General features: G+C 40.3%; 1 protein-coding gene across 2 annotated transcripts in view; it reads right to left on the reverse strand.

Annotated features, from left to right (window-relative positions):
- ZCCHC2 (zinc finger CCHC-type containing 2) overlaps positions 1 to 16,170 on the reverse strand; it is a 55,961-nt gene that overhangs the window by 29,223 nt on the left and 10,568 nt on the right. For both annotated transcript variants that reach the window (XM_011361064.1, XM_023531135.1), the window contains exons 2-5: positions 10,561 to 10,675; positions 8,377 to 8,453; positions 5,918 to 5,989; positions 1,936 to 2,048 (exon numbers count right to left, since the gene is read on the reverse strand). In XM_011361064.1, coding sequence (XP_011359366.1) covers positions 1,936 to 2,048; positions 5,918 to 5,989; positions 8,377 to 8,453; positions 10,561 to 10,675 — 377 coding nt within the window. The remainder of the gene's footprint in view (positions 1 to 1,935; positions 2,049 to 5,917; positions 5,990 to 8,376; positions 8,454 to 10,560; positions 10,676 to 16,170) is intronic.

Consider the following 16,170-nt stretch of genomic DNA (forward strand, 5'->3'; position numbering starts at 1 on the left):
AGCTGGACGCTGGGGCCCGGCTTCCTTCACAGCCCAAGCAGGTGGAAGGGACTCGTCGGCTCTCCCACCAGGTGCAGGCTGCGGGGATGGGGCACTCCCGAGGCTGGTCGAGTCACGCACCGACCTTCAGGTCGCGCCTCACATTCACGTTCAGTTTTGGCCCCCGTCTCATTGTCTTCTTCACTCCGAGGCTTCCATCGTGCTGGGGGTCTTCGAAATCCACATGGGTGACCACCAAACACTCCTAGCTCTTTGCTTGGCTGCCTTGTCCCCAATGACTTCCACCTCCTATTTTATTTCGGTCATTTACTCCCACAGTCACAACCTGGACCCTGGCATTCAACATAAATACCGTCCTTCCCAATTTCTGCTTCTCTCCCAGGAGAGCAAACATTCATGGCTCCCTCCCGGCCCCTCCTCCTCCTGAGAACACTCACTGCCCCGCCCCGCCCCCGCTCCCCCAGGAAATGACAGCACTCTCTGCTCTCCCGCTCGCAGTCTGCGTCCGAAGTGGGCCGTCTTATGTTCAGAGGGCAGATAAGAAGCCTCGCTCAAGCCTGGACTCTGAGCCACGTATGCGCCAACACTGCTTTTGTCTTAATTAGTAAGAACTGCAAGATTCCAGGGAAACAGCACTTGTTTCCTCGGCCAGTCACTTTACTCCTCTCCCCTAAAGGGAAGCTCTGCGAGAGGTGAGTGTGACAGTTCCCCAAACCACACTCCAGGCCTCTGACATCACAAGCAACTGTCGCCTCAAACTCGCTACCCCGATGTTTCACTCTCATCTCAAACCGATTCTTTATCTGACCACTCCCGCGACGCCTGTGTCCTCTCTGGGCCAGCAAACTCAGCTGTTTTCACTGAGAATCTAGCTGTCCATCATTTTTAAAAACACTTTTAAAAAATATACCCTTGCCCCACTGTCCTTGTCACATCCAATAAGGTCCTTATCCAGGACAAATCCAACCATGCTTTCCTAACACCTGGGCCTGAACTGCTGGAAAGATTTTTTAAAAAGTCACATAGTGTCATTTCTTGATCTTCAATCTTGACGGACTCCAACCCTTGCCCGGCTGACTAGGTTCCCCCACCAGGGTTGTTTTCCACATCCCCACACAACTACTTCAAATGCCTTCTACTCTCAAACGGTTGACGCCCCCACCCTCAATCTACCCCTTCTTAAGAAAATCTCTTACTTTAGAAAAAATATAAGCCAGTAGGCAAAAGATCCCTCACTACCCATCATGAATCAAGTACATTTACCTATAGCCACACTCACACCTGTGCAGGACCCTTGTGCCACCAATGATTCGCCGGCCTGTCTTCACTCCTCCTCTCTCTAGGGGCACACGGGTGATCTGGGAGCTAACGCAAGACAGGGTTTGTGTCCTGCCCCTGACCCCGAAAGCACAGGTAACACTCACCTCAGCTACACCCATCTTTTCCAATAACCCGCCAACCTCACAAGGGCAAAGACCTGCCCTCCACCTCCAGAGAACCTCAACCGCCACCACTGTGCTGAACCACCGCTGGACAGAGAGCAGGAGTTCCGGAAGTAGTATTTCCTTCCGCTTCCTCACCCATTAGCCGAATCTTCTTGACAACTTACACAAAACAAAAGCTGCTCTCTTGGACAAGGGCCTTTTACAGTAAATATTTTATGGAGAAAATAAGAGGTTTCGCAGAATATTTGTGAATTTTAGAAGCACTCATTTATGATTTCGGAGAGGTGAAGAGTACAATGATAAAAAAAATCAGTCTGGTGTCTTCCTGTGAGCCTAGACTTAAACAACACAAATATCAAAAAGTCCACTTTAGAAAGTACTCCAGTGAAAGCTCTGGGATGTGCCTTAGCACCCCATTCTAAGTCCTAAGGACAGCCTGTGACCCAGTGTGCGTGTGGCGCTGTTGTGGCAGTGTCAGGCAGATCGTTACCTCAGGATGGACTCTAGATCGTGATGTCGCCGTTCTTCCCTTTTCAACGAGCCCTGATTCAGGGCTCTCAGGATGGTCTTGTCAAAAGTCTCTGAAGACAATTCCTTTGGAAGCTAGAAAAGAAAAAGAGCATGGCCAGTGTTCAGCTTCTCACGTACTGGTCAACGTGTGACAAGCCAAAGGCATGACAGGGGGATGAACGCCTCCTGCTCGGTCATCGTCCAAAAGCAGCTCCTGTCCTAACCCTCACCACACGGTGCCCCCCACTGAAGCCGCTGCCTGCCCTCCGGGAACAGCCCCGGGCGCCCCAAGATGCAGGGGATCCAGCAGCACCCGACATGCTTCTGGTCTGGGACACGCCTGCACATACCTCACACTCTTAGTTCCACATGCCACACAACAGTGACACCCACACCAAGGTTCTTTATAAGGGGAACATTTTGCCTAGCAGAGCTAGTGTATTTTTTTATCCTCGAATTGTAATCTGAAAAGTGTTACCTCTGCCTTTATAGTTATCATTTTCATGCTTCCTGCTTTACGTCTGAACCTGAGGCAACGTCAGATTACCAATGCCATACATCAGATAAAGAACCGGGTGTGAAAGATATGGTGAAAACTCTTAATCTTACCTACATTTAAAAAAAAAACAACACCTTTTCCTCGATGTGATGATGAAGGTACCCTCAGAGTAATATAAAAGAAACCAGAAAAAATCATCACTTGGCCGAAAAAATTTTTTAACTAAAAATAAAATTTTAAGTCATTTGTTAACCAGTTTAAAAAACTCCTAATGAATTTATTCTTTTTATAAAACTAACTACCCAAGTCTTTTGAGAATTCAAAGTTTTAAATTTGACTTTCGATAACTAGTCTTTGCAATAAACTCCTGAATTACTGGCACGTTCACTAAAATTAAGAGTACCTAAGGAGCCCCAAGAAGGTATCGATCTATTCAAATTGTCAATTTACATATCAATCTTTAATTTGAGATCCCAAAGTAAGTATTCTTTTGACAAATAAAGATCTTGAGTCAACAATTCGGAAATGGAAAATATAACAAAGTCAGCAAAAGTATTACTAGTTTTAGGCACAGTGAGACTATGGAATCAATAAGTTATGTGAGAATGAAACTCTTCCTGGTTCTTTCATTAACCTGGTGAGGCTGAAGGCTGGTGACCCGCACACCCACCGCAAAAGTCAGCCCTCTGAGCACTAACAGGAAGAAACAAACTCTGAATCTGCACGTTTTCCAAACAAAAAAATGACTATTAATTTCAGTGTTGCTTTAATATAGATTTAGGACACTAGATATATTTTACCCCCATTTTAAACATGATGTCTCCTAAACACCTGTACCCAGCCAAAATCTACCCAGCTTCATGGATAAGTCTATTTCAACTACTGAATGGCTGATGGCTCTTCTAAACACAGAAAGGTGGGAGGACATCAATTTTTTTTTACCTAGTCAATGACTGTTCATGTGACTGGGCAGAGGGCAGATGTGCAGGCATCAGTATTTGCAAACTGATTTACTCTCAAGTAGTTTTTAATTTCCAGAGACTATTTCCAGTGCTAGAGGAAGGCACATTTGCTAAAAATACAGCTCTAGATCATGTCTCTTCCGTGGCAGTCACTCTTTTGGATTTTCTTACCTCTGGGTGTTTGTTCCCACGCACCCAACCTCAACCTCCAGAGCCCTGGCTCAGCCTCAGAACAAGCTCAGAGTGCTGGAAGGTATTTATACCTTGCTACTGCAAGCTTTTCTTTAGAAGCACTGAGGCCTAATGGATAACCATCTATAAGACCTCATCACAATTTAGTTTTTGTTAAGTCCTCGTTCATTCATTTAGTCAACCAATATTCAAACTCTGCCCCTGTCCTAGGTACTGGTTTAGGCCCCATGCATACACAGTGACAGAAGAAACAAAACCCTGTCTCCACGGAGCTTCCATTCCGGGTATGAGAAATGACAGGCAGGGTGTCAGATGAAGCTGCTGAAAGCAGCAGGTGAAGGTGGCTAGGAGGATGCGGAGGACAGAGGCTGCCTTTTACGTGGGAAAAAAGGATTTGAAAGCACTGACCTCAGACTCACTCTTCCGCATTGTAGCAAACGAGAAGTGCAGTTAAACAGCATCTACAAGCTAGAATCTACTTGTAGCTTGTCAAAAAGACACTTTTTGCTCTTTTGTCCATGATTTTAAAAGGAAGGTAAGAAAGAAAAAAGATGATAAACTAAAAAGTGTAATTTATAACAGGCAGTTAGTTTCTAGAAGTATATGATGTTGCAGATAATTTCACGTAACGTGATAAAGCATATGTCCTATTTTAGAAAATACTATATATAGTCAAACGTTGGCTAAGCAGGGAAGGATTATTAATTACCAAAATTCTTAAGAAGGAATGAATTATTGGGGCTGTAATATTTTAAAGCACCTAAGCCAAACTCATTACGTAACCTGCCTTGAGAGGCGGCAGTGCTGGACCCCCACCCTGTCCAACTCCACACTGCAAGGCGTTTCAGCCTTAGCTCTTTAGCCTACCCCCCGACATCAGAATCCTGCCATGGAAAAGGAATCAGAAGAAAGAGCACGTTCCTCTCTAACCCAGATGAAGCCTGCTCATGATTGTGTGCACTTAAACTTTGATGAATTTATTCTACCAAGAGAGAAAAGTCGCAAACAAGTAGATTATTTAAAAGCGCGCGTGTGCGAGTGGGGTGAGGCATGCCTGCCTTTCCTCATCGGGGGTGCTGATGGCCCTTCTCCTTGAACAGCAGTGCTCATGTACCCAATTCCTTCCACCGCTCTCTCCTTCCTCCCCATGCTGTCTGAGGCTAACATGTCACATGCATATGACCTTCGGCGACTGGAAATTAATGATGCCCCAATCTTTACATGCAATTAAGTCAATAGCTTGAAGGGGCTGAAGGGAGTTCTCATTCCTTATCCAAGAGTCGGTATAAAATAAGCCACAGGTAAATGGAAATATTCAAGTTGTCACTGAGTATTCTCAACCAGCAGAACTAACACTGACAGCACATCGAACTGTGTGCTCCTCAGAGCCAGCACCTACTGTGCTGCTCAAAGCTCTGCAAGCTGGTGACAAATAGCCTCTTAGCTTTCACAATGAAGAGAGACCCACGTGCTCTGAAAGTATATATTTATAGTGACAAGCACACAACTTAAAAACCAGCACTATCCTGAAAATTTCAGCTGTTACTGTTTCAATAACTATGTCACATCTTTATCTCTAAGTTAGTAAATGAGTTGGGCATGTTTCCTCTTTCTGGGCTTTGTTCTATCTTCCTATTAACGATAAATTTTAAAATATTTGCTTATAGAGAAATACTATTTTACTGATTAACCATTTAAATCTATTCCCTTCTTTTAATATTTATCTCTACCCACCCACTTTCCAATAAAATAAGTATAAAAAAAACAGACAAGAGTTTGAACAAAATGACCTGATACCTTTCACCTCTGCAAGTCTATGCTTCCATTATCTCTTATTCTCAATACTCTGGAGATTCTATCAGTGTGGGGAGTAGAGGGGGACCTGGAACTCAAAGGAGGAACAAATGGACATCTATTTAGGAAAGCCCACTGAGAGCTGAAGAGCTGTTAGGTCTGAGAACCACTGGCAAATGCAAACACGCTTCATCTCATTTGGCAGACGCACTCTTTTCATAGGAAGTATTCTTGCAAGCAGCCAACAATACACATCTCAGCAAGGAAGTAGGCACAAGGTTCCATTTTTTTTTTTAATATGGGGAAAACCCTTCATTATTTCCCTATATTGGTAACATAAGGTAAGAAAACTTATGTTTAGAATAACAGGGTATTTTCTACAGCTAACATTCATGGAGAGTTCTCCAAAACCTTTATAATATATGTTTTAATTTTCCTGGTGTTTCTGATATTAATGTTTTTGGATTCTGTATATTACACGAAAATCAGTTTAACAATAAAATCTATACTTTTACCTTCAGTAGAAATTCTTGTAGTTCTTGGTGAGTTTTTGTTACTGTTGTAACTGAAAGATCAGACCAATTTACCTGATTTAAAAAAAACACACATATGGTTATTTCTTAGGAGTAAAATGGCTGGAAAAAAGCCATGTGTAAAACAAAGGGCCTCATTTAAATTGATTAACTATTAGAAATATAAAGTTAACCTGGCATTGTCATAATTTCTTCAAAATTGTTAAAATTAATTGCACATTGACATATTCTCAAAAAAATTTTAAATAACTTTTCAAATTGCATGGTTTTTTAAAAAAGCTCTTTAAAAATTTGGCTATATTTTAGTAATTTTTCAGAAAGGGAAATGTCTTACAGTCCTTTCTGTGAAGTGGCAGGACTCTAAATGACTCTGACAGTACAGATCTATGCCCCAAGAAAGAGAAAAATTCTATATCCTGGAACTTATGAAATATACATTTCTAAGAGAAATAGCTAGTGTTTATTACCCTTCTATGGTAACGCCATATTGTATTTTTATGGGGCTTTGTGGTTTATGAAGAGATATCGACTTTATCTCAATTCTTTAAAATCCTATTAAGATGGATGGGGCAGGTATGACTATCTTCATTTTCAGATAGAGAAACTAAAACAAAAAAATTCACGTACTTTGGTCTGACCCTCAGTAAGCAGAAGAGCCAGAAATGAAATCTATTATGCCTCTTTACCTCTTGGATACCTTTAATTCGGTGGACCTTATGGTGGGCCACTAATAATTTCTACTTTATAATAATTATTTGAGCTAAGTAAATACTTAAACTATGCTTATATCTAAGCCTTGCCAACTAATGGTATCATAATCAGATACTTAGAAATACAGTTCTCAATGTCAGCAATAGGTTCTGTGACTTTAAAGGAGATAACATATAAATGAAACCAATTTTACCACAGGCTAACTGATGTAAACAAGGGTTAAATTCCTAAGGCATCTCATTAACATTTATCAAAAACAATGCTGAATGAAACGATGCTATTTGAGGACCTGCTGTACATATAAATTTTTTTCTAGCAACCCTCAAAGCAAATATGCATATTAACTGACATGTCTTTAACAGTATGTTGGACACTGTTCTCAGTGAAAGGGACATAGAGTGGACAAGACAACCGAAGCCTCTGCTGGCTGAGGTCAGAGTCTAGTGCAAGAGACAGATCAAAGCAAATGGATATATATATAAGGATTCCCATCACTGGTCAGTGCTCCAGAGAAAACGAACAGGGCACAGTGTAGGAGCAGGATGAAGCACATCAGACGGGTGCCGAAAAAGCCCTCAGAGGAGGGAGCGTTTGAGCCAGTCGGTGAGTTGAAGGGACGTCAGCTGTGTCATGGTCTGGGGGTAGATCTTTCCAGAGCAAGGGGACAAAGACCTTAAGGAAGGAACAAGCTAAGAGCTCCAGCAACAAAAGAAGAGCTGGTGAAACTCAACAAAGAAAGCAAACATGGCTTGTGCCAAATGGTAAAAAACATGGAGATAAGAACTTAAAATATGCAAAGTGAGGCTATTTCTCCCACGAAGAGGAAGCCAGAGTTCTGAAATTCATTCAATGACTGAACTGAGTGAGTCAGGTATGGTGGGATGACAGAAGATGGAGACTTCTGCTCTCCACGAGATGATAACCTACTGTAAAGAAAAAAACACCTAACCCAAATGTAAGAACCTATGAAAGATAAGATGGTAGTGCACCTCAGATGAATAAAAAATGATTTTGTTGGAGGATCAGAAATGATATCATGAGTAATATATATAGCTAAAGTTTGGCAAGCAACACCTCTGGAGAGGAACTGAAGTGAAGAAACACAGAAACGTGGCATCATTCCACGTGGCTTAAAGGTACATACAGTCACCTTAGGAAAAAAAGGCTAGAGCCGGAAGCCCAAGCAGGGAGGAATAAGGAAGCTGTGGACAAGGAATCCATGTTACAGTGAACGGGCAAAGAGGAGACGAGGCTCTGCGGGTACTCAGAGTTATTTGAGACAGGATGACAGGACAGCGATTAGAGATAAGAAGACAAGGCAACAATGGCCACAGAATAAGACCATCGTGGAGAAAGGAAAAGAGGAGAAAAGCGTCAGGGAAAACAACGCCAGGAAAAGACAAAGCCCATGATTCTGATTTTTAAAAAGCTGGTGAAAATGTTTACCTTCACTTTTTAAAAGATGTATCTCACACCTTAAATCTAAGGCTCTTCTTTCTTTTTAGTAGAATTGTCAGTCATTTTAATGTGGTACAATTTTTAAACTTGGCAAACCATGTAGTAACACTGAAAGCAGTATACTCCCTTCATTAAGACAAACACGTACATATGCACAGCTTTTGTAAATTACTAAACCTGCCGCCAGTTTTTCCAAAGATTAATTTTAATTCTTTATAAAAGCTCATTTAACAGAGTATGCGAAGTATCTTTTGTGGGTGAGAGCAGCTTACTTTGAAGGTGTACTCCCAATATCTGTCAGCCCTTTTTCTTTGGACTCCTTTCAACGTGATCTTCTCAATGTGTACAGCTGAAAGAAAGAAAACATGCTGACTGTTCTATAGAGAGAGGTGCGTCAGTCACCCAATGCGACAAATGCTCCACGATTAAGCTACTTATCTCCATCTTTCCCACTGCCCTTAAGTCATGAAATAAAGCAAAAAACCCCACAAGCATTGCGATGTGCCATCCATCCATGAAGTAATTTCTTCCTATCTCCATTCGGCATTGAGTGACTAAGTAGTTTCAAGCACTCTGCTAAGCATCAAAGATAAAAAAGAGAGATAATAAAAGGCACTTACAGTAAAGATTTTTTCTAGATGATAATCTTCAAACCTTTTATTCAGATTACTACAAATACAGCACTCTGGAGGCATTCAAAAGAAATACTTAAACAATTATGAGGCTGGCTGTAATGAAGACAATGAAGGTCACAGGGAAGAAGCTAGGAAAGTGACTCAACAGACTAGGGTCACAGGTGAATTTAGGAGACAGGGAGGGGATGGAGAAGAGGACGGAAGGCTTCACTATGCCTTAGAGAAAGAAGTTAAAATAGAAGAAGTAGAATATGCAAAGCAACGAAAGTATACAGGAAGAATTAAGATTGTTATAGATCACAGAAGGTGGGCACTGAGAAAGCAGGAAACCTAAGATGACGAAACTGGCTGGTAAAGACATTCGTAATACACTAAGACAATACCATTACCAGTACTTGGTGCCAACTTTCAAACGTTCAGTGTGTGGTGGCCTGCTTCTGGGCCCTTAGAGGGCGAGAAATACTGATGATGGAGACAAGAGAAAATCTCAGGAGCCAGGTAAGAAGGCTGCTCCGCCTCAACTGCCGCAGCATCAGAAAGGCCCAAGTGGGGAACGAGGGGTCTGCTGCGTTCAAAAGCTTTTCTATTACGTTATGTGATGCTATTAAATAAAAGCCATCTGAACTACTCTATGTTCAGAAATAAAAAGCAGCTCTACTCCTGCAGATCAGTGGGCCACAGGTAGGAGACAACTGGGGCATTATGGAGAATGGGAACCCCTACGGCTGTGTCTTCAGCCTTGATTTGATCTGTGATCTACCAGAATCTTACTCAAAATGAGTAAGACCAAAGAGTATGTGGTGAGGAATGGCTGCTAATGGGAGATCGTCCTCCAACCCTCGTAAATTAAAACCAAAAAGCACAGACTACAAACATTTGTTTAAAAATTAAGACTGTAAGAAAAATCATCTATAGTATGACCCTAACTATTACCATTTTGATGTAGTCTTTGTTTTTTGTTCTGTTTTGTTTTTTAAAAAAGGACCTTTGCTGTAAAACCAAATTCTGCTTTAGGTACTCGCATGTTCAGTGAGCTTGGCTGAAGCAGTCTATGATTCAAATAGTTTCATAGTCTTGAATAGAAAAGGTAATATGTGAATTTAAAAAGAAAACATTCATACCTTTTTTCCCCTGTGAGAAAAAATGTATTACACAAAAAGGATTATTATTGGGACTAAAAACAGACAACATATTGTTAATTCAAAGCTGTTATAAATGGATGTGATACTTTTTTGTCTATGCTTCACTCTTCCAAGGCTGCCCAGGTGGCAGTCTACATTTTCCATTTCAATTTTTTCCCTAAACACAGGTTTAGGGAAATGCTAAAAGAAGAGAGTATCTCAACTTTTTTTTTCACATGGCAATGTCTTTTTAATCCCCCATCCCAGCCCTCCTGAAAACAGCATTACTGCAGGAAGCATAGACTTGTAAGAAATGTCTTAACTCTCTTCCAGTGACCTTTTGTAAAGTTCGCTTTTTCAGTAGAAGCTGAGCACGTTCTACAAAGATATTAAATACTTTGGGAATATGTTAAGGTCTTTGCCCTCCAGAGATATGCAACCAGATTTAAGACAACTGACTACAAGGCAGAGCCAAGTAAGCATGCACTAGGACAGGCCTTGCAAGCAAGCACTGCAGAGCAAGAGCCCAGATGCAGACTCAGAAGAAGTGGAAGAGCTGGCATTTGAGCTAAACCCAGGACCAGTAGGATTTCTCTACTCCAAAAAGGAGACAGAAGAATTAGAGTTAACCAAAGTAATCAGCACTCTGCAGTCCTTCCAGGTATAGATGCTCTAAGTTCACACAAAGAATACAGCATACCTTCTCGCTGTGTTCTATGAGGTGCCACAGTAAGTCCGTCATGAGATACCGGGGCTTGTTCTGCTGTTAAACTGGCCTCGGCACTTTGCATGTAATCACCATGAGCAGAGTCATTCTAGATGAGAAAGGGGCACATGTCAATCTACATCACAGACTAAGAATAGTAAATTCCATAAAAATAAGCCAGATTAAAGTCTTATATTTTTTTCCCATTACAGTTGACAATATTACTTTATATTATTTTCAGGTGTACAGCATAGTGGTTAGACATTTATGTAACTGACGAAGTGACCCCCCTGATAAGTCTAGTACCCACCTGGCACAATACTTAGTTATTACAATATCACTGACTATATTCCCTCTGCTATACTTTATATTCCTTTGACTATTTCATAGCTACCAATTTGTATCTCTTAATCCCTTCATCTTTTTCATCCAGCCCCCCAACCTCTCTCTCATCTGCCAATCATTAGTTTGTTCTATCTATAAGTCTGTTTTGTTTGCTCGTTTATTTTGTTCTTTAAATTCCATACATAAGTGAGATCATATTTGTCTTTATCTGACATCCTCTAGATTCTTACATTTTTAATAGCAACTACTCTAATTGCAATTTTTAGAGATCAAATAGATGATTAAACAGTAAGGGCAAAAAGGCACAAAGTGTCAAAACAGTAAGGAAAAGGAGAAGTATCAATATTTATGTCCATTTAACAATAATATTCTACCAATTATTCACTATCCCAGTTTTCTTGGGACATACTGCATATTACTATTCAGAATTGCCAATGATTTCAATTCTATACCAAAGTGAACCAGAATTGAAGGAACACATATAAAAAGAGATGGTACCTTTTATGCTAATCCCCCATATGTAAGGATATTGGTATTTTTTACATTAATTATTACACAATTTTAATTCATTACTTGATTTTAGTGACAGTCTAACAAGTTGCCTTGTTAGGAAAAAGTTTTACAAAAGGTATCAATACATGCCGAACCCTTCTAAACTCTTCTAGAATGCATGGACAGTGAGTGTACTACTAAAATTAAACCATCTACTGGGTGCAATAAATCTGAGTTTGCTCAGTCAATCATTAGTGAACTGGAGTTCGTAGGACAGCTGCTTCAAGTAATAAAGAGCATGCTAATCTTATATACGGCTCTCCAGAATTAAAGCATCTTTATGTGTATCATCTTCATGTGTATGCTGTTACTGTAACACACTGGTGAAGCCGAACAATAAAATAGCCTTTTAACAGTTCTTTATCAAAACTACACCTTACCCCTCCTCCATGATCAGAATCTTAAAACACTTCTGAGACCAAAATCACCTCGGTTTCAAAAATGAATTACAATTTTATAAATCTGTAATAAATATACATTCGTGTTTTAAAACTGTATAAAGAAATGAAGCAAACAAGAAGAGCCTACACTTCCCAAGAATCCTAATTTAAAATATTTTGTTCTGCTGTCTAATCGCATCCTGGCCTGACAATGAGTATGAGTTGTCAGTTGACAGCTCCATTTCTGGGAATAAAGCATCACATTAGTTACTCTTGGGAGCTAAGTATCAGCCTTATATAGCAGTTCGTCTTCCTCTAGAAAACAAAGGAAATAAAGACTGTCTACACAGAATCACTTAATGAAAAGAAGAGCACAGATCTCCTAAGTCAAAATCCAACTTCTGAAACATTTAGCATGATGGCATTCACCAATTTTCAATATTACTGATTTTAAAAAGGTAGATATAGGAATTCCTTTAACAATAACAAAATCATGTATATCCTAACCCAGACTATATAATCACTTACTACAAATAAAACATTAGCGTAACAATGCTGTAAGTATTTTAAAAATTAAAAAAAAAATAAAATAAAGCACTGTAATCCTTTCAAATACTTGTGTTAATTGGAAGAAGTTTAGTTGACTAGATCAGCCATTTCTTACAAAATATTTTTCTACTCTGCTTACATGTGGTTCATAAATTAAAAATAACACACACCTTCAAATATAAATAAGTGCAAAATGTGCAAAAAAACCACAACAGTTTTCATGAGGGATATAAAAAATCAAAACCATGAGATACTACTGCATACTCATTAGGATGGCTATTATCTAAAAAACAGAAACGTATTAGCAAGGATATGGAAAAACTGGAACCCTTGTGCATTGCTGGTGGGACTGTAACTTACTGAGGCTGCTATGGAAGACAGTATAAGCAGTTCTTCAAAAAATGAAGCACAGAATCACCAGATGATCTAGCAATTCCCCTTCTGGGTGTCCATCCAAAAGAGCTGAGACTCGGACAGATAACCTGCACTCTAACGTGCACTGCAGCATTACTCACAGTAGCCGAAAGCACACAACCCAAAGGTTCATCAATGGATGAAAAATAAACAAAATGTGGTATATAAATAATTGAATATTAGCCTTAAAAAGGAAAAAAATTCTCATATATGCTACAACATGGGTGAACCCTGAGAACATTACGCTGAGTGAAATAAGCTAGAGAGAGGCACAAATTGACGCATATTGTATGATTCCACCGATACGAGGTACCTCGAAGAGTCAAATTCATAGAGAAAGTAAGGAGAATAGTGGTTACCAAGGGCCAGAGAGAGAAGAAACTGGGGAGTATTTGCTTAACGGACAAAGAGGTTCAGTTTGGGATAAAAGAAAAGCTCTGGAGACGGATGGTGGTGATGGTTGCACAACAGCACGAATGTGCTTAATGCCACTGAAGTGGACAGCCAAAAAGGATTAAAATGGCAAATTTTGTTATGTATATTTTACCACAATAAAAAAAGGAAATTCAAAACAGCAATTTTATCCTGTTGCCTCCACAAATATTATATTGAAGCAACTATGAGAAAGTAGTTTGCTTCATAATCAAAATCAAATTTTAAGAGCAAAATTTAACAATCAAGAAAAAGTCTCCTGTTTAATTACCTAGGGAGAAAAATGGAGTTTGAGTTTCTATCCAAGGACCTAAGTTCATCAACCCATGAAATATCTACTAATTAAGTTTTCTGTCCTCCCTCCCCAAGTCTCAGCACGTATCACTTAAGAGTTAATTCAGAAACTACTTATAAAATTTAAAATGTTATTAATTTTAAATTTTATCTAATTTAATAAAAATGTAATCTAAAGCCTCAGGAGCTACAGAGGTGCGAGTCATGAATTTTACCAGTTCCAACAGTGAGTGCGGGGGCGGGGGCAGCTCTGCTTTGCACATGCCAGTCCTCTTTCCACGTTACATACGCTTTCTTTTATTTTGAGCAGGGGAAAGGGGGCCATAAAATTGAAAATGACTGGTTTAATGGAATCTTATAAAGGAATTATATCCACTTTCTCTATTAAGTTCAGATTTCCATGAAAATGAAATACAGATGACATGCCAGAATTGGCATTTTACAAAGACCTGTTAGATGAGAGTGTCAAGACCAAACAGAAAGCGGAGAACTTGTCTCTGCTTGGGTCAAGATGATGCAGTTTAAAAGTTCTAAGCCTGCGAAAATAGGCAGAACACAGAGAACTTTAGTATGTGCTCTTCTTTCTATAACGTATCTGAGTACAGCTTTTTCTGTCCTGTGGCAGCCAGCCTCCTCTAAGAGCTCCTGGTTAACTCAAATCCATGTATCATGTAACAAAGGTGAGCTGGACATCTGGCTCATTCCAGAAATTACTCAGATTTAACTTTACACATATAGATCCATTACAATTACGTGAGATTTCTCTAGTGTGGGGACGTCTGTGAAACAGTCAAGTGGCTGGACAGTCCTAAAAAGACTCTTCACTGAAAACACAACACGAGAACAAAGGTCACATTGCCTTGCTGTACTTTAACTTTAAAGGTCTAACTATATGCGGGATTTATTTTAGCTCATCTAACAATGTTCTACATATTTCCTCTAGTCCTTTGATATAGGCTGTAAACTTACAAATACCAAGACATTCTCTATTTTTAAAAAAAGCAGAAATTTAAGTTTCTCAGCATTTTTTTTTTAATAAATTTACTAACTTCTTTCCAAGTTTTTACTCTCATCGAATAAGACCTAGAATGTTAATGTGAGTCTATAACAACAACACCCTATTGAGTTGCTGTGGTAAAGACAGCCAAGCATACTCTGATACTCTCCTATCACAGGCGAGTCTAAGTCTCCAAACCGCAGACCTGGGCTGGCTTTAGAGAGTTGTCTGACCAATACCAAGTGACGGAAGGCATGTTCCGGAGTGCTAAGGATAGGTCACAAGAAACCTTGCAGTCTGGGCCCCTTGGAACACTTGCTCTTGGAGTCCCGAGTCACTATGCAAGAAGGCTGCCACGGTAAAGACTATGCAGAGAGAGGAGAGGGAGAGACAGCGACCTCCAGTCCCCAGCCATCCTGGAGGAGAGACAAGTCACCCTTGCCATTAGTTACCTGTCAAAATTCTTGGCTCAGAGAACTGTCAGAAATAACAATCGTTGTTAGTTTAAGCCACTCGATTTTGGGGCGACTTATCCAGTTACAAATTTTAAATTCTCCTTAAATAACCAGGGTTAGAACTGAAGCAAATGCTATTATTAAGCAAGATCCATAAAAAGTCTTGAATGTTAGAAAATGATTCATTATTAGAAACATTACTGAGATGTTGATTTTATTTAGTGGAGAAGAGGGGAGAAACTGGGGAGAATTTAAGAATTACTTACTGTCTGCCTCTTTAATTCAGAGGATGCAGTAGAAAAAGCTGACGTTTGTCTCATCTCGTCTCAAGGAAATAGCACAACCCAACCCAAATAATGCCTTAAATCACGCTACAGCACCTGGTAGAAGGCAAGCTCAGGTGTGAGAAGCAGCATGGCTGGTCAACGTATAAAAGCTGTGCTGCGAACAGCCAAACTGACAGACAGCTCAGAGAGAAGGGAGACCAATCAATCAACAGCTCAAAAACGGTGTAATGTGGATTTATGTTGAGCGTGGACTCGCTTCCTATGTAACTATTTTAACTAGAAACGTGGCGATAATGTGATTTGGCAAGACCGATGTATCAGAACTCTTACAAGCATCTCGCTACTGAATGTGGGGGCGAAGGGCAGACGACTTAATCTGTGTATACTCTTCCCCATCACAGTCCACTGACCAGAGCAGGCCACGCACTAGCAGTTCTTAACATGACATTAGTGAACAGTAGTCATCTGTGCAGAGTGAGGGTGAACTGGAACCGGGTCGGTGGAACAAGATGGGGGAGGGAAATTCATCACCGTAACTTTACTTTGAGGAACTCTATGAATTTATCACAAATTAAAACACTAAAATTGTTGATATCATTGCCTTTTCTAGAGAACAGAACCTTAGGGCCCACAATGAGAAAAGATCTGGCGAAAGCATGCTGATGTCACACGAAGTCTACAGCTTGGGGGTGAAAGAGAAGTGAGGGCAGCAGTTTTTACCTAAGAACTGGCCCCGATGTTTTCCTTGTAAAACTCCCTTTGTGGTTCTATTTCGACCTGAATAATGCCATCTGTAGTTAAGAAGAGGACTGGTGAAAAATATGAACTACTAGCCCAGAAAATGACCAAGGTCTAGAATGCAGGGGGGAGTGGTAGAGGCTTCCCAGCCCAGACCACAG

This window comes from Pteropus vampyrus, unplaced genomic scaffold (genome assembly GCF_000151845.1).
Source record: "Pteropus vampyrus isolate Shadow unplaced genomic scaffold, Pvam_2.0 Scaffold62, whole genome shotgun sequence".
NCBI classification, from domain to species: Eukaryota; Metazoa; Chordata; class Mammalia; order Chiroptera; family Pteropodidae; genus Pteropus; species Pteropus vampyrus.